The 27,590-nt window shown below is 38.9% G+C and overlaps 1 protein-coding gene across 4 annotated transcripts in view; it reads left to right on the top strand.

The window, feature by feature from the left end:
• nphp4 (nephronophthisis 4) overlaps positions 1 to 27,590 on the top strand; it is a 102,822-nt gene that overhangs the window by 60,873 nt on the left and 14,359 nt on the right. For all 4 annotated transcript variants that reach the window (XR_009713789.1, XM_061273107.1, XM_061273106.1 and 1 more), the window contains 9 exons: positions 165 to 322; positions 2,709 to 2,900; positions 5,201 to 5,388; positions 9,029 to 9,189; positions 10,652 to 10,814; positions 18,721 to 18,852; positions 22,055 to 22,245; positions 24,607 to 24,830; positions 26,293 to 26,485. Coding sequence is in view for 3 of the 4 variants with exons in the window: in XM_061273107.1 (XP_061129091.1) it covers positions 165 to 322; positions 2,709 to 2,900; positions 5,201 to 5,388; positions 9,029 to 9,189; positions 10,652 to 10,814; positions 18,721 to 18,852; positions 22,055 to 22,245; positions 24,607 to 24,830; positions 26,293 to 26,485 (1,602 nt within the window). In the remaining variant the exon portion in view is untranslated. The remainder of the gene's footprint in view (positions 1 to 164; positions 323 to 2,708; positions 2,901 to 5,200; positions 5,389 to 9,028; positions 9,190 to 10,651; positions 10,815 to 18,720; positions 18,853 to 22,054; positions 22,246 to 24,606; positions 24,831 to 26,292; positions 26,486 to 27,590) is intronic.

Here is a 27,590-nt window from a genome sequence, read left to right as displayed (position 1 = left end):
CTAATGAGAGCCAATATAAGACTTACTATACATCCAAATGTTCATATTTCCAAGCAAAATGATAATGCTTAGTTTTGACACTGTCACTTTTAGTTTTACTGCACTCATGATTTAGGTTGTATTTTCCCCCATTACATCATTACATGCATGCCATTCTTCTTCAGGTCGGCTCAGTTGTCAGCAGTGTTCCGCACCTAGAGATGGATATTCAGCCGGAGAGGGATAAGACCCATTTACTTAAACACGAGGAAGACCAACTTCAGGAACTCCCGTTCATTCCTGTCCATGCCCCTGTTATCACAGTGGGTGTGACTACACCAAGGTGTGTCAAGTAAAAAAAAAATGGTTTGGTTTCTTCAAAGTCAGTGTGACTTTTGAAGTAGTAAATTGCCTTTGATTGATACATACTGTCCACCCATACCTTGCATTTTTTATCTTTTTCATGCTCCAACATTTACCTCACCTCTCTGTGTCTGACCACATTCTGTAAAGTCTCCTTATCAAAAGAAGCACTGGGTGGACTGCCACTCACCAGACAGATAGTGTCTGGCTTACACCGCTTTCTGTCAGTGCTACAGGCTGATGGGAAATTGGTGACTAAGCACAGTATGTGCCCGTGCACACTTTTTGCCTGTCTGTGCTGTAAACAGTGAGAATACTAGTAGGACATCACATAGAAATCACATCCGTTTATCATGTTTACACTTATAATATATTACTGACATACATAATAATTTGCCGGGAACACCTCACTGGGGAGGTTTCCAGGAGCCATCCTAACTAGATGCCCAAGCCGCCCAAGCCACCCAATCTGACTCTACTCTGATCCTTTCCTGGATGACCAAACTTCTCACCCTATCTCTGAAGCCCGTATATTTTCCTGTGAGTGTTTTTGCATCGCCCGAATACTGTTTTTTCATCGCCCGAATACTGTTTTTTCATCAGGGTTTGTTCAAGGTTGCAAAGACGTTCACCAGACATCCACACAATATTTGTGCATGCCTGTGTGTCTTTAAAGTTACAAAGATAATTGCAACAGTATATTTTTGTGACTTTTTGTACTTGAAGGGCACTTCACATTATTCCTCAAGTAGTTCAACTTTGTAATTGTGGATGTTTGAGTCGCATTAGTTAATGTTGATTGGCCAAAGTCACCAATGAAGCCACATACTGTAAAACCCTCCTGTGTATCTTAGTGTGTACAGCCGTTCATTACAGCTGTAAGTGACTGTGTTGCTATCCACAGTGGTATCGATTGTCTTACTAATTGACAGTGGTTGTTCTGCATAATCCAGTATTATTGTTCTTATATGTATAGCCAGTTTAAACTCTGGTATTGCTGTGTTTACTTGGATAATGATCCAAGTAGAGTTGGCTTTTAGATGGAAGAGATAGATTATTTAGTCCAGCGGTAAGACAGCAAGCCTGCCATAGAGATGTGCCAATGTTTTCGACAGAAAGGACTACATCCAGAAAATAATGGGCACTCTGACACAGAAACAAGATCTTGCATTAGTACAAAGAGTGTGTAATCAAGCAACTTGCAAAAACAGCTTTTCGACCCTACAATGTGGATTTAGACATGCGGCTCTTCAGTTCAGTGGGCTGAAACATCTCTGCCACCTCTTGTGGAAGTAGAAAGTTTTTCCGGGTGGAATGACTCATTTGTTTGACAGCAATGACGTTTAACACCTGTACCATTTTGCCTTAATTGCCTTGAACATAAATATAGTTTTTTTTTTTTTTTTTTAAAAGAATGACTGAGTGGCTGGTATATGAAATTCAAGCCACATCTGAGAGAAAATAAAATGATCCACCAACCTCATTGTTGTCACCATAATTAGTTTGATTAAGGCTTCAGTCTGGTGCACCGTTGGGTATCATCTGTTCACCAACTGGGCACAGACAACGCTTTCATGATAAGCCTAAACATTATCCGAAACATTAGCATTCACTGTGCTTTTAGCCAGCCATCTGTGTGCTGTGTTGGGTGTCATTGTTGACAGTAGAAGTTATGAATGTTACTATGGCTGCCGCAAGACAGGTGGTTGCTATGATTAGCCATAACTGACAATTATGTGAGGAAATCCTCAGGGTGTACTTCAGCGCCCTCTGTCTTTTCCCTCCAAGTACTCTCACGGTCCCTGTGCTTGATGAATGTTCCTGAAAACATTTTGGAGAAAGTGAAGACTGAAGTTGAACTTGATTGTAACGAAATGCAATGAGTAAATTGAAGTTAAGCTCCGGTAAATTACGCGCAATCTTGAGCTCCCTTCTGACGTCACAGGAAAAATTAGAAAAAAATTAAATGAATGGAGTGGTTTCCAAAAGGAATACATATGCTTTCTAAAATAATGTTGATGCAGGATTCCAGTGGCGTGCCTGAAAAGTTGTCTTTGGAATGGCATTTTCCACTACTCAATGTCGACCTTGTATTAACTGGTCAGTCGGGTAGATTTGTCATTGACACATCATTGTTTTGATGATGTACAGCCAGAAATGAACACGCGTGCCTCAGCAGTATAACTCCTGGTCTTAACTTTGCTGCAGCAATTTGTTTTCTTGTTGCCCTCAGTTTCCATCTCAGATTAATTTTGTTTACAAGATTCTTAACAGCAACACATTTTATTTTTTACACAGTTACTTTAATTGCTAAACTCAATCTCACCTTGAATGGTTCTAATGTAATGCAACTCTTCTCCTCACAGCTTGTCCACAGTCAGTTCGAGGAGTTCACTGGCCCACCTCTACTCTGCTGGCTTTCCTAACATTGCGGATTCGAGAGGGCAGGTGGCAGAAGTCTTGGATGCCACAGAGCCAGTGCCCTTTGATCCACACCGTGAAGAAATGGATCCTCTGCGGGAGAATCTTTTGGTCTTCCAATTTCTTGCATTTACAAGGTAAAGTTGGCAGTCCTGTAATTGTTGTTATTATCAACTGCAGCTTAGATCCTGCAGGCATGCTTGAGAGTGTTTCCAAGTTGCACTCAATCACAAACAATGAAATAGTCAATGTCACCTCAAAACTATAGTCAGTATCACAGTTTTAGGTAATTGTCTAAAAGTTTGTCTATTCTTGAGAAAGATCTACTGGACTGACACATTTGTTTTGGTTTCTTTGGTCATCTTGTGTTTAAAAGAAGTTACATGATTTTCCCTAAGTCACAAAGGAATGAGAGCTTCATCTGATAATCGGATTGTTGCAATTAATTTGACGTGGTGAATTTTGACACCTGACTCAATGACATATTTGTCATTTAGTTCAATTAGTTTGTTTATTTGCATCATTAAAACACCATAATGAGAAAGATTTCTTTTGGGCTAGGGTTGAATCTATTGTTTGAAATACAATAAAGAAAATACTCCCTTTTTCACACTTCTGACCATGCACTACAAATGCGTATCCTTGCATTTTTCAATCGCATCCGAGAAAAAAAAAATGCCGACGGCCGAGTTTCTCTTTTTTTACCCCCCTCTTGCTGAGCTGCGTCTAAGATACAGACGCACTCAGGCATTAAGTTCTGTCAGTCATCCTCTACTCACATGTCAGCTGCATGCTCATGCACCGCACGCACACATATGCTCACAATTCTCGCAAAAACACATTTCCTGTCAGCACACCCTCTGTCAGCAAGCCGTCACAAAGGCCCCGGAGCCGGCCCCCTCTCAGTGACAGTAGAAGATGCGTGCTGAACACATCACTCGCATTACTGTGTCCTTGTCTCGTTGTGTATGCAATGTCAGCAGTTTATTAAGGCCGTTCTTTGTTGTTGTTCAACATGTCACCATGACATTTCGTGCACAAGCACCCGGGATATGTTAGCCTTGTTTTCAAATAAATGTACATGCTTTTAACAAGGAAATAAGCAGTATGTGTCCCATTATCCCCTTAACCACTGTTAATGGGGAAATGGCAGCGGACAGACTTGCGTACGGTAGTTTTCAATGACACACAGTGAGTACAGCATCCTCGTATTCAAGGGATGACTTCCTTTGTGTGGCTGGTTTGTCAGTTCATAAAGAAATTTGTGAAGTAAGCTAATTGAATTAGCACAACTATTTTTAAAAAGTATTAGCGCAATTATTTGTTAAAAGCAGGATCAAAATGTCAGCGTATTCCCTCTAGATAGTCATTGGAGACCCAATGACCACCTATTTGTCAACTATAAACGAGTAACAATAAACATTGAATGAAAAAGTAATAATGCATATAGCATCGGCATAATCATAAAAAAAAATGATTGGACCAATCAACACATAAATATAGTGTTTTGAAGAATTTAATTTTTACATTGAAATATTTTCTTGTTTTTTTACCAACCTTCTCCCGAACACTCTGTCCTGTGCCCTTTTACTTTCATTTGGCTGTCCGTCCGTCCATCCATCCATCCTTCCATCCCATACAGTCAGTGTCATTGTACATATGCAATTTATTCATCTTTGTATTCACTCTGTGGAATCTTATTTCATGATTTTAAAATGTATTAATATTAACCTGAAAGGAAATGTGGTTGTCTCTCTGCATACATTTGTGTTGCATGCAAAAATGTTTTGTCTATTAAGGTGATTGCTGATTGCTTATCAGCCCAATACAAGTGCACGGAAGTTGATTTCATTATTCAGTGTAATTCAGTGTAATCTTTCAAGTGTACAATGACAGAAAAGGCTCTTTTCTTTTCTTTTTTAACAACCTCAAGTTTGTTTAGCGGTAGATGTTTCTTTGTGTCTTTGTGTGGGTGCTGTTAAAAGGATAAAGGGTTGTTTTAAAGATTGTTGAATGAATGACTTTACATTTTACAACAATCTATTTCTAGAATTTAATTTATTTAGATGTAATAATTATTTTTTAACTAATAATTGAGCAAATGATGAAACAGTACACTGTTTGTTAATTAATGATATTTTTAGGACATCATATTTGTTGAGCTAGTGCAGGCACCATGAGGCATTATGCTAGAAAATAGTCAATTTCTGAAGTGACGTAGAATAGATCCCAACTATACAAACTATATGATTTCCTGGTAAATGTTTGTACAGTTATAGAAGAATACACTGTATATTCAGGTTTAGTACAGCAAAGGGTGAATTCATATGTAGACAACTTCCTTTACAATGTACAGAAGAGAGTATCTCAGTTTATTTACTGAGTTGCCGGTCTTGATTTTGTTAAATGCAATGTTTTTTTGTTTGTTTTTAATCAGGATGCCAGTGGTGGGGAATGGTCCTGAATGGCCAGCCAACATCTACTTTACCTTCCAGTTCTACCGTTTTCCACCAGTCACATCACAGCAGCTTCGACTGCTCAACAGTGACAAAGTGCAGCAGAAAGCAAGCGAGTCGCTTCCTTGTGTTCTAACCTCCATCAATAATGACGGCTCTGTCAACTCTGGTAATGATCCTCTGTTGTTTTGAAAAGATATTGATACGTGTCTCATAAATTGTGCTACCTTCTTTTGGAGTTTTTAGTTTGTAGCTGCACTGGTTATAGAGTAAGTAGTCACAGTAGTTTGCTTTCAATGAGGAATGAGAATCATACAAATGGTTGATAACAAAGAATTAATAACATAAACAACATAAACAAGTCAAAACCACAACCAAAACAGAACAGTATACACAAACTTTCTAATAACAAAATTATCAAAATATTATGCAGGCTGCCGTCCTACACAATGTTTTTGTAAACGGTAGCAATTGGCAGTTCTATACTGAATTACCACCTGGGTGAGACCACTTCTGTGCGCCCCCCGTTTCATTTTGCACAGGCGATTTTTATTAGAATGATATAAGAGTAAATGAAACGTGCATTTCTCATTTGCACAAGTCCTGATATTTCACAACTGCAATTACAATAGGAAACACTTTTTAACATTGTAGCATGCGGAGTTAACATTCAAAGCAATGTAAAATAACAAAAAAACTAAAATGAAATCACGTAACACAAATGAACACTTTCTCTATCATATAATACAAAGGGAAGCATGTGCACAAAAGGTCCAAATGTACCAGGAAAAAAAACATCAAAGGACCATTCCTCATGTGAACAGCATTAACTATAACTCATATTGTGCGTGCAAGCTTCATTGTGATTTATGTCAGCCCTATCCAGCTCGGAGTTGTCCAATCATTTTGTACAAACTGCGAGCCAGTTCCATGATGCTCCACGATGTTCTCCGATGCCACTTCCCTTTCAATCAGCCAAGCGGCCAGTGATTGATATCTATTCATGTCGCAACTAATGAAATGGAAGAGATATTACTGCTACTGACAGAGTGTGATATTGAACACACAAACATTACCCCCCCTCTTACCCTACAGACATCCTCAGAAAGACATTCTGGATTAACACTGTCAATATTTCTGGCTGCACGCTATACTATATTACCCAGTGTACTTTCACCAAGATCTTTCCATATATGGTTCAGTATTATCACCCGGAAAACCTTTACACCAATTCATTGGCAAAAGCTGAATAACTCTACCCTTTTAATTTTTAAGGGTTAAGGGTGCCGTTTAGCAGTTTGTCGGTTTATTGCCTTTCTGGGTTTAACGTTCTATTCTTCTCATGACTCCTGTCACATCCTTTTCTTTTGTTTTTAAATGAAAATGTCAAAGCAGAGGACATGAAATCAACTTGAATTCACAACACATCGAGTTCTTTGTCAAACGCAAACAGATATCATGGGAAGCCTCTGAGCTCCAAATGTGCTCTTTTGGTGACAATAATGCTTCATCTTGGAGGTTATAACTGTCATCATATGTGTCATCATAATCATACAATCACACGTCATTAGACTTTCACTGGATATTTTTTTGTGTTGGGTGGATGCTGGTCATTTGAGTCCACTGAGTCACAGCTGTGGAACTTCTCTGGAACAAATTATTCCAAATGTAATTAATTTTCCATGGGAAATTCAATCAAATTAATGTAGGCCAGCCAAACATCGACAACAACAACAGCCAATGTTCCGTGATGGACAATTGTGGATGGATTTTGAGCTTCCGCTGTAATATAAATACCAAAAGCGATGGAGCGTGAAAACAGTGAAGAATACAGAACACATTGGTCAATTTGTTTTGGTCTTTGTAAAGAAAAAAAAAAAAGACTTTTGCATTTTTATTTTCAGAAATCCGGGGAAAAAAGGAATAAATCAAATTTATGCAAAATGTACCGATTAGGGCAGTATAATGCAGAAATAACAATCACAAAATTAAGAACAGCAGTCAATGTTGTTTTACTTTAACCCTGGAGGTGGTGATCTTATGCATCACAACAGGCAAGCAACAGATGGGCTCTTGAAGTGACTGGAGCTTTCATAATGATAAATATATTTGGAATAACATGTACCACCTGGTAGCCTATTCCTCTGCAATATTGATCTTCACCAGAATTTTATAGTTTATGTGAGCCCACAAACAGAGATAAATACCAAAACCTGAGTCCAAGTGTGGCAGTCTGTCGAGAAAGCTGGCAAAAAAAAAGAAGTCCTGTTAGTGCAGCAAGTAAGCACAATGCAAGTTTGAATGTAATGCAACAAAATTACATCATTTTATATTACACCCTGTGACTTCCATTCTTGGCTCCAATTTTAGCTGCCTTTGACTTGACTCCTGGCACCGTTGGTTTAAATGTGCTGTTGATGCAGATGACCTAATCATTACTCCGCTGACAGCCATCAGCCATTGTTTCATCGTAGTTTTCATTGATTACTGGTGTGTTCTTTTGATAACACAATTTCCAAACATTTGTTTGGGGGATTTTGTTATGGTGAAGAGAAATCAAGTTGCCATCTTTTGGCTATAAATCCAAAATGTTTGGTGCAAACATAACTTTTGATGAATCGTTCTGCTGGGTTTTTTTTCCAAGAAAAGAAAAGAGCCTTTTTTTTTTATTTTTTTTTACAAAATAATCATAATCGATTGGAGGTTTGCCAATTAAATGCCGATTATATGTTGACTTTCTCACGCACCAGTAAATGCTGTTTGATAGTTCATTGTATGATGCAGTTTTGCCATTTGTCCACGAGAGGTATCTTTCCTGAGACCTGCAGTTACACAGCCAAACAATAATGACCATAGAGACACACACACACACACACACACACACACACACACACACACGGAAACGCACACTTCATTGTTGCCCTGCATGACTTTCAGGCTGGTTGGCCTGCTGTGCACACATCAGACAGTCTATCCTGGTTGTGTAGTAGTGTTGCAGAGTGACTTGTCACTCTGTTGGGTGTCGCTCCAAGTCTCCCAACCCACACGCACACACATATATGCCCCTCGGGGCAGATATCTCAGTCCTTGCCTGCTTCTGAACGCAAACACCCACAGAGTGTTGTCCATCTTCCTCTTGGCTCTTCTCTTGCTCTTTCATTGTTACAAGCTCATGGCATGCTGGGTGAATTAATGATCCAAGTGAAGACTTCCTGGGTGTTTGGGCAGATGGACGGTAAATGATTTTACCGTGTTTGAACATTCTTGTGGTCATCATACTCAAAACATACTTCTTGACAGACAAAAAATATTCCAGCCGTCCAGTATTTCAGAATATAGAAATGTTTTTGAATATAGTTTTAGCCATCCCACATGCCTCAAACAGATTTAAACTTTATCAAGACTATTGACTGCTGAGCCAACCGAGTATGCTAGCATCAAATATATGGAGCTGAGTAAGGACTGTCTGTAGGGTATTATTAGTAATTGGGCCCCCCATGCATTTTATGTTCCATCCTAAAGTCTGAGGTCTGGGGCTAGGTCTGAGTATGCTCGTGTAAAAATACCAAAACAACAAACAAAAACACAATTGATTAAACAATAAAGTGGGAGTACTAACAGTAAGTTGTGATGGAGTGAGTAACTGTAGTTTAATGTCACCTTTCATAAGGTATAACGATTCATTTTCATGTCTGTCTTTCATGGTACATTATTCAGTGTCGATCATGCTACTTTTAACTAGTCTGTTTTTTCCTGGTAGTTGCAATGTGTTATTTGGCTGCATTGCCACCTTCTCTATCTTTGTGCAGATTCACCTGGGCTGCAGGTACAGTTCAGAGTTGATGACAGTTTTCTAAAGCCAGGAGAGAAGCATTGGTTCCTGCGCTACCTGGCCCTTCACACCATGCATGTTGACATTTGGGACAGTGAGTCATTGCTGCTCATAGGTTCAACAGCTATTGAGCTCAAGGTAATACACTCCATTTGTGAGCAAAACCAATACAATATTATGGCTCTTACAGAAAGAATTCTCATTCCATTTCATGTGACATTTTAACCACCAGTGATAGAGCATAATTTATAATACCGTGACTTTTGGACTATAAGTCGCGTTTCTTTTTCATAGTTTGGGTGGGGGGGCGACTTATACTCAGGAGGGACTTATGTATGTTTTTTTTCACAAATTCTTACTTGATCATTAACACATCACTTACTTACAAGTATAGTTGACAGCTTCACGTGTTATTTTTAGTATAGTTGGTCACATCACATGCTTTGATATCTTTATCTTGAACATATTCAAAACATGAAAAATAGAGAGAAAAAATCAAATAAAGTAATCAACACTTTAAAGCGCCATATCCTCTGGACATGTCCTCTGTCACCAGGATGACATAAAGGACGAGAAATTTGATCGATGGATTTAATGGTTTTATAAACGTGTTATTTATGTAATAGTTTTTTTTAAATAACTGAATGTTATGTCAGGCCTGTTCTCAGCTCCTCGTTTGTGTTTGTCACGTTAGCATACCGTATCGTTTAGCCTGTTGTTGCTCATTCATGTCTGTTCTTGGTGTTGGATTTTGTCGAATAAACTGCTCCCCAAAATGCGACTTATACTCCGGAGCGACTTATATATGTTTTTTTTTCACATGTTTGGGCATTTTATGGCTGGTGCGACTTATACTATGGAGCGACTTACAGTCCGAAAATTACGGTAGATTGCTATTTGTTTTCACAACCCGTTATGGCATTGCAGTGCATCCATAGAGAAGCATGTCTCAGTGCATAAAGCACACCATATCCTCCGTAAAAAAAACCTCCACATTACTTATGATTTCTGCCTTTCCCTAACAATAAAACAAATCTTTAACTACAATATACTACACAGCTTTTGTATGATTTTTTTTTCTCATGTAAACCTAACACATTTTTTGTAACACATTAGTTTTCTCTCTCATAGTACCAGATGAGCACAGATGCATTTTAATTCCATCATATCTTAGGCCCATATTGTTTTATTATAAAGAAGTAGAAGAAAGACTTTGTTTGGGGTCACTTAGAAATGTCTTTATTTTTCAAATAAAAGCACTATTTTTTTCAATTAGGATTAAACTAATCAGGAATACATGCATTGTTAATGTGGTAAATGACTATTCTTGCTGCAAACGTCAGGTTTTCAATGCAATCTCCACATAGGTCTATTTTCAGCATCCACATTGTGTTTGCTAATTGTGTTAGAAGGCTAATGGATGATTAGAAAAACCTTAAAAACCCTTGTGAAATAATGTTTTCATGGAAAACACTAAATTGTCTGAGTGACCTCAAACGTTTGAACGGTAGTGTAAATATACATTCATCTATCCATTATCAGAACTACTTATCCTAACAAAATAGTTTTTAAACGTCCCTTTCTGCCTCTGCATCCCCAGTACATGTTGCGGCACGGCAAAATGGCCGTGCAAGCACTCCATGAGCTGGAGGTCCTGACTACCGACTATGTCGGAGAGGAAACCTTGCAGACAGGCGACGCCTCTTACAACCCCTCCACCATCGTCAGAGGTCGGCTGCATGTTCGCACTGGAAACATTGGCGGCAAGTATTTTGGAACATTTAAAGCATGAAATATACTCTGACAAACACACACCAATTATAATAACCACCAAAATAATAATTGGGCCAGTGATTCTGTAAAGTTTAGAGTACAAGACACGACTTCTTTCCCAAGCATTAGGCCCTGCAGATAAAAGAATGGTGTGTTTTTTTCAGATTGTAGGAGCATTACACGTTCATCTATCCTACCATCTTGCTTTTTATGCAGCAAAATCACGTTTGGGAATGTTTTGATGAATTCCATGTTGTGTGTTAATTGTTTTTTTGGTTTTAATCAAAGCCGACTGACACATGAGGATTATCGACATTAAGATCTGCTGCTCACGTACGCACCCTCATCATGATGAAAAACACCATGTTGAAAGTTGAGCAAATTTCAGCAGACGCTTCTGTTACTTTGTGCTGTTATCCGTTGTTTCTAATGCTGACAGTTTGTCTGTGTGTGTGTGTGTGTGTGCGTGTGTGTGTGTGTGTGTGTGCGTGCGTGCGTGCGTGCGTGCGTGTGTAAAATATGCGCTTTATTACTATTGAAAAAAGTTATGATTTTTTTGTGTTTGTTGCTTTTATGCAAGTTTATGTGAATATTTTTCAGTGTAGAGTACTTTTCATAGAGTAGTTTTGATCCATCATCTTCCTCTTTCCCCTAAAATATTTACAAACCACTTACGGTATTCAGCCAATGTCCCTTCCCGTGAAGTCATGTTTACTTTACTATGGTTGGAAAATGGCAGGGGAATCCTGAAGATTGATGTTTTTTAAAGTCTAGAAGGCTGCAAAGCTAACACTCTGCTATGGAGAAATATTTTGATGTGATAGTTCCACTTCAGCTAGCTAGGGAGCTCCCTATTTCTTCCCTTCTTTTGTACTCATTCACTTTGGGCTTGTACAGAGCAATGGCTGCTGCCAGTATCTTTTTTTTTGCCATGCATCAACTGCTGAAACATACTCCCTTGCATAAACAACGCATCATTGTACCCAGCCTTAGAAACAGTGCAGAGTGCCATTCTAAGTTCTAAATATGCCAGCACTTTCTCATTGTGCTTATCACTCAAAGCAGGTTGAGAGTGCAACGGCTTATTGGATAGAAGTGGCGGCGAGGGAGCGGGTGGATTGTGTCTGCATGTAAATTCCAATCAACGCTCGGTTATCCATTAGACAGCTTGGCGGACAGTGGGAATCAATTTGGAAAGGGAGGCGGGCTCACAAGAACTTTTCTTTGTTTTCTTATCCATGTTAGCTCATTTCCTCACATTCTCTTCTTGCTAGTTCTCACATTTTTTTTCCGCCCCTCACCTCCTCGACAACACATCTGGGAGGAGGAAGCGAGGTGTCTTTTCATCAGACTCAACAACTCTTAATGGGTGGCTTGTTGAAGGATATGAAGGGCATTCATTAGTGGGCAAAAAGGCGAAAAGTTGCACATGGATTGAGATGGATGTGCCGGGTGAAGGCTTTGACTGAGATTGGACAGGGTGGAAATCAAACCGCTCACACATGCCGAGGAGGCGAGCGCTCATGCGTCCACGCAGACATATAGACAGACAGGTGTAGCAGAGCATGGGGCACCTTGTGTGATGAGGCTGGCGGATGGAAATATTCTGCAATAGAACACTGGTATCATGTGAGACGCTTCGCCTCGTGATTTTTCTGTCGTATCCTTGGATTCTTGCAATTCAAATACTTGTAAATCCACCCTGGCTGTATTTACAAAAATGCATGCAGGCCAAGCGAATGTTGCTTTTGAACGACGCAATACCTGTCCGCATGCTTGTGTACTGTAGTCATGAGGGAAACACATTGGCACAAACAACAACAATGGAAGCGAACGAAAATTTACTTAAGGTGACACATCTTAACTGAGAAGAGACTGAGGGGTAGCAAGAAATGTGGTATATAAAAATATAAATGTGGATTATATTTTTGTAGCATTCATAGGGAAGGCACAGCTACAACTTAAGTTGATGTGAACATTGGTGTACTGTTTATTTCAAGCCTGACGCATATGACGGTGACAGTAGCAAGTACAACTAAAATGATTTGTGTGCCACATAATGGAGGAAAAGCTTTTTCCAATCATTTTAGCAGACGCATATACTTATCTATGTAGTTACAGGGGGTAGAGTCAGATAAGCTTAGGCTTCCTTCTACTCCCTTTTGAACAAATGAATTTACGATAAAGGGAAAATTATAATGCAATATCTTTGTTTTCTTTTTTTTATGTTCTATTGTACTATGGAGTTATCTTTTTCTGTATTTTTTACTTTTTTTCTTGTATTTCGTTTAATGTTCGAAACAAACAAACAAACAAACAAATCTATTGCTAGAATTTTGTTAAACATCCATTATGAATACTTTTTTAAGCTTTATTTATATTGATAGGTGAGAAATATTTCAGTTTCAAACATTCGGAATCAAAATCACATCAAATACAGATGTAAATAATACATTGAATTTACATTACACCTTTTAATTGTAAATATCAATGTGAATTTGAGATGTACAATGTTGTCTTTGCAAAGGCAGTTTTAATACAGTTTTTCTCTTGGATTTCACTCGATTGTTCACTTCTACCTAATCAAGTCTCATTAGTGAGAGGTATAAAATATAGATTCAATTATGTCCTCTAACATCATGATGGGCCTTGTTACAGCAGTCCTGCTTCAATGCGTTTCAATCATACATTCTATGAAACGTGTCTTATTATATTTATCAGATATTTTTAATTGAACAAGTTTGCCTAAGCCTGTTATTTTAAATGAGAAACAGCAGACCACCAATTGATGTCTTTTCCTATTACCGTAAAGTTAGGTTGGGATTGACAAGTCATTAAATTAGTGCCAATGTATATGGTGACAGCCTTATTCATTATTCTATTAAGCCACCCTTAGTGAAGATTCAAGGACAAAAAAGAAATGAAATGTAAATGTAAAATAAATGTAAAGTTTTCAGTTCTCCAATGAAACTGATTGACTGGTCAACCAAGAGGAAATCGATTTTGCTTTATTGTCTTTATCTGATGAAGCCATGCAAGTAAATTGGTGGTAACCTAGGTGATACATTAAAGCGATGTTTCACCTCAGCCTCGATGGCCACTTTGCAAGTGCTTCATGTCTAGATCGTAATCATCAATGATGTTCGCTTGGGACAATAAATCAAGGCAGACAGTCTTCTACATTTAGCACTGTATAGCCAAGTCCTAGGCAAAGTTGCATTTTACGAACAACTGTATATCATCGACTGACACAGGCTATCAGCATGTCAGATGCCATCAGAGTATTCAAAAAGATTAACATCGGGGGTTTTTTTCTGTTACAAAGTAATTTATGCACACCTAGCCCATAAAGTCGCGCCAAATATGCTGCCATCAAAACTTCTGAAAAACTGAGGCCCATTTCTGTAGTTTTGCATTTTGTTTCGACATCGATAGATACTTGAATACCAGTTAAGCTTTTATTTTGAAGGAACTTTTTGTACCAAAACACCAACTTTTTAACAGACAGACTTACAATAGATTTAAGAGAATGAAACCTCTCATTTAATTGCTGCAGCCCTTCCCAGTTAATTCTTGACAAGAGGTGTGGTACAAGAAAGAATGGTTGCCAAGCACAGGGTATATACTGTACAAATCATTTACTGGAGGATTTAATCTTTCAATAAACGGAATGGTGGAAGGGGCAGAGTACCCTCAGAAAAAACATGTGCAGAAAGTCCAAAATTGAGATTTGAACCTGTGACTTCAAATTGCTCAGCAAATGCGTGCCACTGGAACGAAGAGCCCTCTCCTGTTAAATCTGTTTACTTGCTTCGAACTACTGCATCTATAGCCTTTCTCTTGCTCTGCCAATAGACCGGCATGCGTATGCTCTCATGCACACAAGCAAACAGAAAGTTTATATATATATATATATCTGTCTCTCCACAGTAGACAAGGCGACTTTCTTCAACCTTCACATATCTGCAGCAGTCTGATAAGCCCCAGAGTGAGTGCTGTAGCTAAAGAGAGCACTGAAACTCTTGCTGAAAGGTGCTCTAAGTGAAACAAATTATATGTGGAATTTACCTAACAATTAGTTGGTCTGCGGGACTTCCCCAAGGGGTGATCATACAGTACAGTATGTCTTACTTATTAAAAGCTGTTTCTTTCCTTCAAAGGCCTCGCTCTATCAACCTTGCTTTTAGCTCTGAGGTGACAGGGAGAATCTGCTTATTCGGAAAGATCAGTGGCCTGGAATCAGGAGGCAGGAAAATTTGATTATTTCAAACTACTTTGAAAGTCCCTCGATGCTTGCTCCTATTTGTTCTTGGGCCAGTAAATTGCTGGTTTGTTGTGGCCTCAACCTCAAGAACTGCCAGCAGAGCAAAGTGGAGTGGGCCAGGGGGTATCGCCCAATGTGATTATTGTCATGCAACAGTGCCAAATTATCAATAAATGTGATAAGAGTTCAGCCCCCTGCTATTTTTTTTCCAGTTCACATTTCCCATAAATGAGGAACAGCTATTTTTTTTCCAGTTCACATTTCCCATAAATGAGGAACAGCTTTACTCAGGTGTTTTCTCTGCAGCACAAATAATATTATTTAGGGGTGATAATAGCAGAGTAACTGAGATATAATGTTGCAATATTTTGGCAACTAAAATATAACAATATCAAGGCTAAAGAATAATTTATTCAGTAAGATAGCTATCAACAATACATCTCAATGCGTAACAGAAATTGTAAAGCCTCTTTTTGTTCACTAACACACACGAAAAACTCATCTTTTTGTGGTTTGTTTTTCACTATCTGACTCATTCGTGTATTGTTGTATTTTTTCTGTAACACCCAAAGATGCCTCATAATGAAATTAAAACTCTCACAAATTGGTCATTGGAGTTCAGGAAGTATTGAGATACAGTGCCTTTTGACTCGAAAATTAAGACCTTTACATGATACAAAGGAGCTAAAATCAATTTGCAAAGATTTCCAAGTTTCCAAAAAGGTCACAATGTTATTGCCATTATAGTTCAATGTAAAGTATAATCCATAATTTAATGGGAAATTTAGAAATCGTGTGACCCAGATGTAGACTTCCATGTCAATTAGATGAGTATTTGAATAGGCATTATTTGTTAGGACTATTAAATCTCATATGGTGATAGATGGTTAATTAGAATGCTTAACAGATTAAATCAGAGGATTTTAATTGAGTTCATTATTAAGCCATTTGTTTTATTGTGAACAAATAGTACTTGACGTTCTTCACATTGCATCGTAGCAAGCTTTCTTGCATGATTCTATCCATCTCCAAAACAATCCTATACACAAAAGAAATTAACTGAAAGGCCTATAATAAATCATTGAGGCGTCTGTCTTGATGGTTTTATTATAGATTGGAGATGTTTATGCAGAAGTAATGTCCTCACAACAGTATTTGGGGAAATAGAACTCAAACAATTACATTGCGCAGAGTGGGGTGGTGGTAAAGGCTGATGGATGATGAAGGCGACGCTTTGAGACGGCAGACACCTCGACCATTAATCTGCAGAACTGCTGTCTGTGTTCATGGCAACCCCAGGCTCCTATTATTCATTTAGATGTTGCCCATTATCAGTTTTTTGTTGGAGTCTGCATGGAAAGCATGTGAAGAGTGCTTTTGATACTAACACCTCCCGTGCTCACTTAGCTGCGTGTTTCAGGTGGTAAAGCAGCATAACTGATGCGGTCACTGTATTTCATAAGGAAGCGTCCTCAGTGGTATACCGAACTTTATTGTAAAAAAATATGAAACATGTTCTCTATCAACTAAGCAGCTCCTTGGGTGTGTGTTGACAATTGAAATTTTAGAATTTGATCAAGGCATTCTGTACAAGTACACTAGATTTAACAGGGCCTTAAACATGATTAGACCTTTTGGCAGCTCCATATGTTGGCCTGGGTGTGTGAGAAAAATGTTGATACTGGTGTCACAAAAGATATATTTCAGTTACAAACTACTTTTTTTCTTTCATTCAAAGTAATCCACACCTTCATTTACTTCTGGAAGCATTCTTCCAGAAATGTGTTAAATGTTGCCTACTTGGCCTCCATTGCAGCCTGGTCACCCTGGAAGGGGGATCCTTCCATCTGTGGTCTCTACTCAAGATTTGTCATTTTTCCGTGATCGTTTTGTTGTTGTTTATTTTTCCTTGCCCTGCTGGTAGTTATGATAAGAGAATATTGGTCAATTGTGGGCATGTGAAGCCGTTTTTCCTTGCCCTGCTGGCAGTTATGATCAGAGAATATTGGTCAATTGTGGGCCCTTTGAGACATATCTGTGATTAAGGGCTAAATAAACTTGATTTATAAGCGGTTCAGAATGGATTGACTTGACTTGATCCGCATCGCCGTTGTCACTGCCATCTTTATGTCTTCTTTTGTTCGAGTTCAAGCGGAATGCTCAGGGCGCTGTGAGCAGGCTTGTTGTCATGGTGAAGCAGGCTCCATTTGTCCTGTTTCTCCTTACACACTATTGAAGCAAAGCCTGCTGGAAACCACTAGAAAGACCTGCTGGTAGATATCTCAGTGAATAAACACAGTTTAGGATAGGATTTGAAATGTTTCTCTTGTGATAGTAGTCCTGGAACTCATATTTAAATAAGGTGTGTTACTGTATGTTTAAGTTCAGTTCATAAATGATTCCTCTTACCCCACATGAACTTATCTGGGGTAAAGGTTTTGTGATGGTACATGATGAACAAGTCGGTCAATTTACTGTTCCCTCTCAGACTCCAAATTTATATTTATATGCCTTAAAAAAGTCATCAGGATCAGTCATAGAGCTGAAGGACATATGATGTCTGACGCTGAAATTTGAAATTGAAAGATTCTCTGATGATGCAACCCCCAACATTTTGGCTTTGCTCTACTGTGGAAACGACACTGATTATTCACCCAGAGAACATTAACCATCAATCAGAATGACAGTCATCATGTTATCAGCTGTCTCCATTTCGAATCCTCTTGTCAGTCAAAGATGCCAATTACTGTAACCCTGCCAGACTTGTGACCATGGTATTGATCGAGCCTCGGGTGTTGGAAGCCAAGATTGTTCCATCAGTGTGTTCACTTTGACTAAAAGGAAAGAAAGGGCTTCCATAAAAAAAGATGATGCCAAAAAATGTTTACACATAAAAAAAACACATCAGTTGTCAATCAAATTTGAACCTTTTCTTTGCTTGACTACTACGTTTCGACAAAGTCAAATAACCATTTTGTCTCTGCCTTTGCGTCACTAACTGAGTAAAAAGTGATTCCATGTCAAGTCAAGTAGCCACACAGTGTTTTCGCATTTTTACTTGTCTGCTGTCTTGTATGTTGTTGTCGGGCTGCATTTAATGTTTTGTCGTGCTGCATTTAATATTTTGATCCTTGGGGGAACATAATTTCTTAATCGGGAGAAACATTACATGTACGTAGCTTTTTCGGCTTGTCTGTTTACACAGATGAGCTTGCAAATCATGCAGCAAATTTATTAAGATTCTGTTCACATTTTTTTCTACTGTTAGTAGAAAATAGATGTGTGTGTGTGTGCGTGTGTTTCACTCATTTCAGCCCGGTGTTGAGCAACAATGCAATGAAATGTAGTTTAAGAAAAAAATCCATTGATTGCTCCTCAAAAGGTATAACAATTGACCCTATTTTCTAGAGTTTTAGAAGACACGTTTGATTTAATATTGCATGCCCTCAGTCATCCAGGCTGATTGTGTTTGAAAGTTTGGGGTCATTGCTCAATGATAACTATCTGAACATTTGCCCTTTACAGTGAAATAAAAGTCCATTTAAGCTTCTCTTTGACCTTCTCATATTAAGTAGCTCTTTGAGGTATAAAACGACACGGCTTTGAAAATCCAACTTCTTTCTCCCTTGAAGGCTCCCAAGCAAATCTGAGTAGAAGGACAACAGACCGCTTACAGTCTCATTCTCACATCATCATCCCTCATGAGGTCACTGGTGGCTTTGCAGGGGGTAGCCTCTCTACCAGGAATATTCTCCAACTTAACGGTAAGTAAGCAACCGCAGCCGACACTCTGTTTGTCCTAACATGTCTGTTTTACTTTTTCATATTTATCAAATATATCAAAGTGCCTTCATGTGTTTCTATCTCAGCAATTAGCAGTCAATGTCTTTCACTGTCGGGCTGCTGACCGCCTTGATCAAGCCAACTAGCTCAATTTCACATTGTGGCTGTTGGCTGCACCATTGACCCACTCAATTTCCAGCCTAATTGAGCCTGCAGAAGCATCTCTGGTGGCGAGCCACAAGCTTGCTGCGTATGTCTGTGTATGTGTGTGTATTGTGTGTGTGTGCTGTGTGTGTGGGTATGCTGAGTCCAAGCAAACACACACACAAACAGAAACCACTTTTTCCCCTCACTTAAACAAGCAATGGCTAGTCAAGGGTATAGCGTGTGATGATGCCAAGTGTGCACTGGAATGTCTAAAATGAATGACACTTGCATATAAACTTGAAAGGCACTTTAGTGAGGCTGAAACCTCAGCCAAAGCCTAACGGCCACAAATATGGATTACTACTAAATAATGCAGTTTACAAAATGTTTCTCTTAAGATGCACACATTATTTTGCTGAGGAATTAATGAAAGGGGTGAAAAGAGTTTCAAATGCAAGGTCTCCATATACGTATTTGAAAGAAAATTATAGAAAAATTGATTAGATACCTTGATGTATAACAGTTCAATAATGTATGTAATAGAGATGCACCGATCCAACTTTTTCAGTTCCGATACCGATACCGATGCCGTGGCTTTGCGTATCGGTCGATACCCGATACCGATCCGATATTATGGTTGACTTAACAAGCTACATAACTCTACATGTGGAACAGAAAAGACCAAAGGCAATGGCATCAGGCAGACTACACAGTTCTTTGCTCTAAATTAGGGGTGTCCAAACTAACGGTCCAGTTTTTATTGGCCCGCAGCAAATTCTGAAAACATATAACATTAACACCCCCCCGGAAGAGAAGCGAACACGCAGCGTTTGACATCCGATTAGCCTCCGCCCACCGCCCCCCGCCCCCCCATTCGGGAGAGAAGCGAACGCGCAGCCTTTGACGTCACATTAGCAACCCGAAGAGAAGCGAACGCGCATGGTTTGACGTCCGCTTAGCAACCCGGGGAAGAGAAGCGAACGTTCGCTCCATGTTTGCATTTGTTTAGAAAACTCTCGTGGCATGCGGCACACGTGCTGCTGACGTATGACGTACCCCGCGTCCCAATAGATTAAGGAAAGTATCGGCTCACAGATCGGCTGTATTTTCCGATACCCGATCCATCTATTTTGTTGATATCGGGGCCGATATCCGATCCAGATATCGGATCGGTGCATCTCTAGTATGTAATAACATTTCAAAAAAGCAATCATAATATTTTCGCTATATATAATAATGATCACTTTGTTGTTTTCATGAAAACAAAAAATAAACATTGCAGGTTACTCATTAGTTTCTCACTACTTGTCAGTTTCAACGTATATTGGTCCAAACTGATGTACCGTAATTGTCGGACTATAAATCGAGGTTTTTTTCATAGTTTGGGTGGGGGGGGGTGGGTCGACTTATAATAAGGACCGACTTATATGTGTTTTTTTAATTTGTTTCAAAAACAAAAAAAGCACGCCTGGTCCTATTCTATGGCGCTCTCTTCCAGTTCCGTGGCTGGAAGTCCACGCCGCCACACGCCTGGAAGTTTGTTTTGTTAAATAAAGAGCCTTTTACCAAACCCACGTCTTTCCTTGAACTTTGTTAAGGCTACAATATAGTTATATAGTAGATCTGTGGAATAACGACGAGGCTGACGTCAGGGCGCACGCGCGGCGTTGTTGACAAAGGACGAGGAATTTGATCGATGGATTTAATGATTTAGAGTGCACAGATGGTTTGATAACATTATTGCTTATATAATAGTTATTTGATATATAATTTATATATCGTTATATGGGCCTGTGGAATATTTTGAAGTGCAAGCCGTCAGCGGCGCGCACGCATTGTTGACAAAGTACGATTGATGGATTTAATGAATTGGAGTGACACAGATGTTTTTATTAACGTGTTATTTATGTAATAGTTTTTTGAATAACTCTGAATTTTACGTCAGGGCCGTTCTCAGCTCTTAGTTTGTGTTTATGTCACGTTAGCATACCTATCGTTTAGCCTGTTGTTGCTCATTCATGACTGTTCTTGGTGTTTGATTTTGTCGAATAAATTGCCCCCCAAAATGCGACTTATACTCCGGAGCGACTTATATATGTTTTTTCACTTTTTTGGGCATTTTATGGCTGATGCGACTTATACTCCGGAGCAACTTATAGTCCGAAAATTACGGTACTTTTAGTTGTACTAGATATCTAAAAATTAACAGGAAACTGAAGACACAAGGGTGGGTTCATTTCTTCTATTTCTTTGTTCCCCATGGCTGTGTATTGTATTACATCCTATTGTCTCATGGCCACTCAACCCTCGTGCTCTGTCTCTTTCATATACATTTCTGGACACCACACAGTCAGGTGGGATAGAATGCAGCTTTACCACAACGCTGAGTAGGATAAGCAGAAGAAAATTGATGGATTTGAACCTAATTTAAATATGACTAGCTGTTGCGTGAGCTGCCATATTTTGGCTAAGCCCAAAGTTAACTTTTATAGCTTTACACATTTTCTGTGTACTGACTTTAAAAATACGCAATGCAAAGAGGCAATGATTTAAGTAGTCCCCTGTTTCAACCTTGGCCATGCTGGAGTGTTGTGCAAAGTGCAGGATTAGGGAAATTTTCTTGTCAGAGCTTTTACAGCAACATGGATGATTTGCATGATCCAGTCCGAATCATAATGGATTATTTGGTGACAAATGCCAAATGCCAATAATTAGTCACTTCCTCTTGCAGTGGATGCATGGCTTGGTGGGATGTTGGGGGAAGGGCTTGGATTGGAGATAAGGAGTGTGTGTATGTCGCGCCACGGGTAGGACTCTGGCCCACTTGTCGTGGTGCCAGTTGTTTGACTCCACTCATGTACGTGCACAAGCTGTTGGTTTTGTGCTCCAAAAATACTTTATAATTTGTTTGCGCCTGTCTCCCCTGGACATTTGGCGAGAGTTTCGAACATATGGCGGTGACAACAAAGCGATTACAATTTATTCTGTTCAGTGAATAAATACATTTCATGCCTGCATATGGTTTCTTCTTCGCAGTGAAGAACACCGCACAGGCCCAAAGACTGCAGGTACAAGAGGAGCATGGGCCAGCGTACAGAGGTGGGATCAACAACAGCACCAGCTTTTCTTGGGAAAAGAGCAAGCTTGAGAGTGGCCATCGCAAGCTGCAGTGTATGGCCGCCGTGCACCAGAAGGAGGGCAAGAAGGATGCTTATAAAATGACTCATGTAAGGTCAAACTGCATTTCTGGAGTGTGCCTAATGTCAGTTGGAGCTCACTATCTTATATTGAAAGCCTATAAATAGTTTATTGTCACTTAAATAGACAGTTGAGAAAGTGTCAGCTTTCCTTCTGGCTTAGAAACACACTCACACGGGAGGTTTCATAGCGATGTGGTGCATCTGCCAGGGAGCCTGCCATTTTTACTATTGTCACGGTGGCGCGCCCTTCAGGCACCCGTGGTTTAGTGACTGAACAGTACAAGTAGGTTTTAATTGTTCCTCTCCCTGTAGGTACAACTTGTTCTTTCACTCGCGGGTGCACATGCTAAATGTCATTTTGCCAGTATTGTGTCTCACTCACACGTTTTGTACATTACACTTCCTGCGGTACGACCAGTGTTTTTATTTCACACAGCCCTTACAGCCAATTTCCTGTCAAATATTAACAGCCTCAGCACATTTTCCATGCCTTACAAATACGATTGAGATTCAAAACAGCTTTGAAATGTTTTTCCATGTTTAGTACCGTAATTTTTGGACTATAAGTTTTTCATAGTTTGGGTGGGGGGGGGGGACGATTTATAATAAGGAGCGACTTGTGTGGTTTTTTCAAAGATTTAAAAAAAAAAAAGGGAAACTGCAATAAACGAACCGCGATGTAGCAAGGGATTACTGTAATTTGAATTTCAAGTGACGTCAGCAGCGCGACGCAGCGCGACGCAGCGCGACGCAGCGCGACGCGGCGTGGCACGGCGGTTGTTTACATAAAGGACAAAGATTGATCACGGGAAGACGAAGATGACGAATGACCCCACGTACTACCGGCATCCTTAGCGGCTTTGTTTCTAAGTGACACGGCGGACGAAGGATTTAAGGATTTGGAGTGACAGACTATTATGGCTTTTACGCACGCCCGGTCCTATTCTATGGAGCTCAATTTCACCTCCGTGGATGGAAGTCTGGGGCCGGTGCTCAGCTGGGTGGCTGTCCGGTGACGGTGGATGGGGATCGGTCATGGCTTTTACGCACGCCCGGTCCTATTCTATGGAGCTCTCTTCCACTTCCGTGGCTGGAAGTCCACGCCGCCACACGCCTGGAAGTTTGTGTTGTTAAATAAAGTGCCGTTTACCAAACCCACGTCTTTCCTTAAACTTTGTTAACGCTACAATATAGTTATATAGTAGATCTGTGGAATAACGACGAGGCTGACGTCAGGGCGCACGCGCGGCGTTGTTGACAAAGGACGAGGAATTTGATCGATGGATTTAATGATTTAGAGTTCACAGATGGTTTGATAATACAATTGCTTATATAATAGTTATTTGATACCTAATTTATATATCGTTATATGGGCCTGTGGAATATTTTGAAGTGCAAGAGCCGTCAGCGGCTCGCACGCATTGTTGATGGATTTAATGAATTGGAGTGACACAGATGGTTTTATTAATGTGTTATTTATGTAATAGTTTTTTGAATAACTCTGAATTTTACATCAGGGCCGTTCTCAGCTCTTAGTTTGTGTTTATGTGACGTTAGCATACCTATCGTTTACCCTGTTGTTGCTCGTTCATGACTGTTCTTGGTGTTGGATTTTGTCGAATAAATTGTCCCTCAAAATGCGACTTATACTCCGGAGCGACTTATACTATATGTTTTTCTTCACTTTTTTGGGCATTTTATGGCTGATGCGACTTGTACTCCGGAGCGACTTATAGTCCGAAAATTACGGTAATTGTTTAACCAAACATTTTGGTCTTGTACGTCACATTTTCATGAAACATCTATTTTCTTTTGCGCTGATTTATCCAGTTATACGTTAAGCTTTGCTGTTTTACTGTATTCAGGTTTTAACCTACTGTAGTACTCTGAGATGTCCCTGAAATGATTCCCTAAATTATTATAACCATTGGTTCTATTTGAGAAGACACTTTATTTTATTTACAGATTTAATTGAGAAGGCAACTACAATTGAATATTAGGTTAATTTCTTGATAACCTTTTGGCAGTGAACAAAGGATTATAGAAAAAGTTAGTATTCATTTCAGATTTAGCACAGCAATGTAGATAGTTTTATTATATTATTTACATATGTAACTCATTCCTCTATTATTTCACAATTTCTCTACACTAAAACATATACTGCTTGTAAGGTTCTAACTATGAGCAGTTGATCCAAACAGTGTTGTGAAAAATTGAGACTACCCATAGGCTTTTTTTTTGTTTAGTTTATTGTTTTCAAACAATAAATGTGGTCTCATCATTTGATACTTAGATAAGAAATTGACATGTAATGCTGATGTACAGTGTAGAGTAATAATTTTTGTTTTGTATTTTGTTCAGCTTTTTAAAAATATTGTTTGGTCTTAGGATGGGACTAAAGACATTCCTTTGACCATACAACGTTCTTCGAGCATCTTCTTTGATGACATCAGCAAGGCAGAGGGCATCAGCAACATGCTTTGCCATGCTATCACAACCCCGCATCAACTTTTCGCCAGCCTGGGCTCTGCCGAGTACATGGAATTTGTTCTTAAAAACCCTTTCAACTCGCCTCAGACAGTCACCATCCACATCAATGATCCTGAGCTCAGGTGAGGTTCCATCATTCTCTAAGAGGGAAAAGGTGCCCAACATGATGTCCCAAATCTAGCACGCCAACTGTGAGCATGTGTTTCCATGTAGTTTGTGTTTGAGCGTTAACTATGCTGACAGTGTAACACGCTTTGCTCTGAAATGAAAACATGTTAACACTTTGTGGATGTGTTCCCAAAGGTGGTAAAGAAGGGACGGAAATACTTGTGGAGTTGTTAACAGTGTTCACAGACCCTGTCCATTGTGAAAAAGTGAAACATAAAGAAAAACCTTTTTTTTTTTTTTTTTTTTTTTTGCTGTCCAATGGTAGACTGAATTTGGATGCACTGAGAAAACAGATTATTACTGCTGCCGAGGATACCTGCCAAAATTGTACAAGTCAAACTGGACATGCAAAACTGTAGACAAGTGTTCTTTAGTAAAAGGTATGATAATAATAATAATAATAATAATAATTATTATTATAATTATTATTATTATAATTATTATTATTATTATAATAATAATTATTATTATCATTATGTGGTGGAGTATAAGCGAGCGTTGTCAGAAATAAAAATAATGTACAGATGTGAATATAATACTTACTGGATGTACAATAACGAAGCATTTGTACATTATTTTATAAGGCTGATTTCCACTTTTTGTTATTTTCAGATATGACAAATGGGCTTCACACTTGCATATGATCGCAAGCTTCCTTGTGCAGAGTACATCAAACAATTGTCTAATTGTTGTTTTGTAATCAAAGACCAATATATCTCAAATGACACACATCACACACAAATCACGCACATTTACACATAAAGACAAGAATAATGCTGGTAAAATGTGACTGCCCCTGTTTAATACGGTACACATATGGCAGCCATAATAGTGTTGATTCTTGGATCCCCTGCACTCTGTATCTTGTCATGTTTATTTCTTTTGCATTGTTGTTAATCTACACACACTAAATCGCCTATTAGGGATTCAGCTCATGCCTGTGTTTTGGATTAACACAAATCTCATTGATCAACAAAGGTTGGAGAGCGCCATGGATGATTCATTATGGCATTAGCCCTACCATCAGGTTTACCCAGTCTAATTGAGAGTCATCCTTCTTTCCATCGATCTTATTCTAAGATATTGCTCCTTAAAGTTTCCTTGATTATTATTTTCTGAGAGTTCTTTAAATGATGTATGCCCTTTTGTTCTTCAAACAGTCAGAAATTTATCAAGTAACAAGGAAAGTTGGATATTTTGGAGTTACCGCTATTGACAATTTTACAGACGGGGGTCTTTTTTATGTTTCTACCCAGATGACACAATCCAGCTCATTGTTTGATTTATTTTTATACACACCACAATATTTGCAATGGTGTCTATTTTATGGTTGGTTTGACAGTTCATAAATGTTGACACCTCAATGAGATGATGTATGTTTTAAAGTCACTTGTGTGTAATATTTTCTTGATCCAGTGTCATCACTAACACAAAAGAGTGGCAGTACTTCAAAGAACTTACTAAAACACCTTCTTTGCTGGAGGAGGACATGTTCCACTTGGAGGAAGGAGCTCTGGGACCAAAGGTTTACCTACGACCTAAGGAGAGCGTTCATATACCGCTAAAATACCAGAGCTTCCTGTGTGACCATAACATGAGTAGTACTCAGGTAAAGTTGAGAGCAAATCTTTCCTGCTTTAGATTTTTAGCGTTATTCTTATAAAACATGTCTGAACTCTAATTACAATCCAACACAATAACATACAGTCTTATTAAGAAAGTGCATTTTACCACAGCTGCGATTGTAACAAAGCGCCTCACATACATATAGCAATGGGACAACCACAAAGACAGTGAAAACAGTAAATTGAAACGCCAAAGAATAAAAATGGGTCTTCAAACGAGTTCGACAGGTGCTTAGTTCAAACATATTCTTCCCAGTCACAACAATAAATGAGTTCCAATACAAAGGCTGAATCAAAAAATTATGCTTTCCAAATACGGTATAAAGATGTAATGTTGTAACAGACCTATGGGTTGATATTTTTAATGTCAGCAAAGTGAGCCACAACATATTTGTGTATATGAAGTAATTTTAATTTAAATGTAAATATTTGTATTAATCATATCAAATAGACTCAGCATATGGAAAAGGACATTTTACACCACACTAAAGAGCTGTATAATATTGTTTGGTCATGTAAAAATTAATTACTTTGTATTACAAAACAGTCTTTAAACAAAACTTCCAATCAATTGCCAAAGTGCATTTAAAATATTAGTTTCACAAATCATTCGACCCCAAAGGAGTGTAATTCTTTTTGCAATACAGTGGGCTTTTTACTGTGTTGGTAGTGTGCTGTGATGTGCAACCCAGTCAATATTTAGCTCGATCTCAGGACCATTAGCTGCGCCAAATCTTTGAAAAAGCTCACAGTCACCAGCACAATAATGAACACAGTGAAAAGCCGAATGTCCCTGCGTTCGTGTAGATTTCAGGAAAAATCTGCCCCCTAAAATAAAAAATCATTTAAAAAAGACATGTTCCTTTTTCTTTGGATTTTGTTGAAGATGCATGACCTAAATGGAACTCTCGTTCAAAGCAGTCATATACCAGCATGACATCTCAGTACATGCCATAACTTGTCAAAGTTTCATTTTAATGTGACATCAAAGTGTGAAATGCTGTGGCATATGAAATCCAATCTGATCATTATTATTTTCTAGGGAGTTCTTCTTGTGCAGTTTTTGTATTGAGTCGTGCAAGTATCACC

This window comes from Syngnathus typhle, linkage group LG2 (genome assembly GCF_033458585.1).
Source record: "Syngnathus typhle isolate RoL2023-S1 ecotype Sweden linkage group LG2, RoL_Styp_1.0, whole genome shotgun sequence".
Classification (NCBI taxonomy): domain Eukaryota; kingdom Metazoa; phylum Chordata; class Actinopteri; order Syngnathiformes; family Syngnathidae; genus Syngnathus; species Syngnathus typhle.
This window is presented reverse-complemented; position numbering and strand designations above follow the sequence as displayed.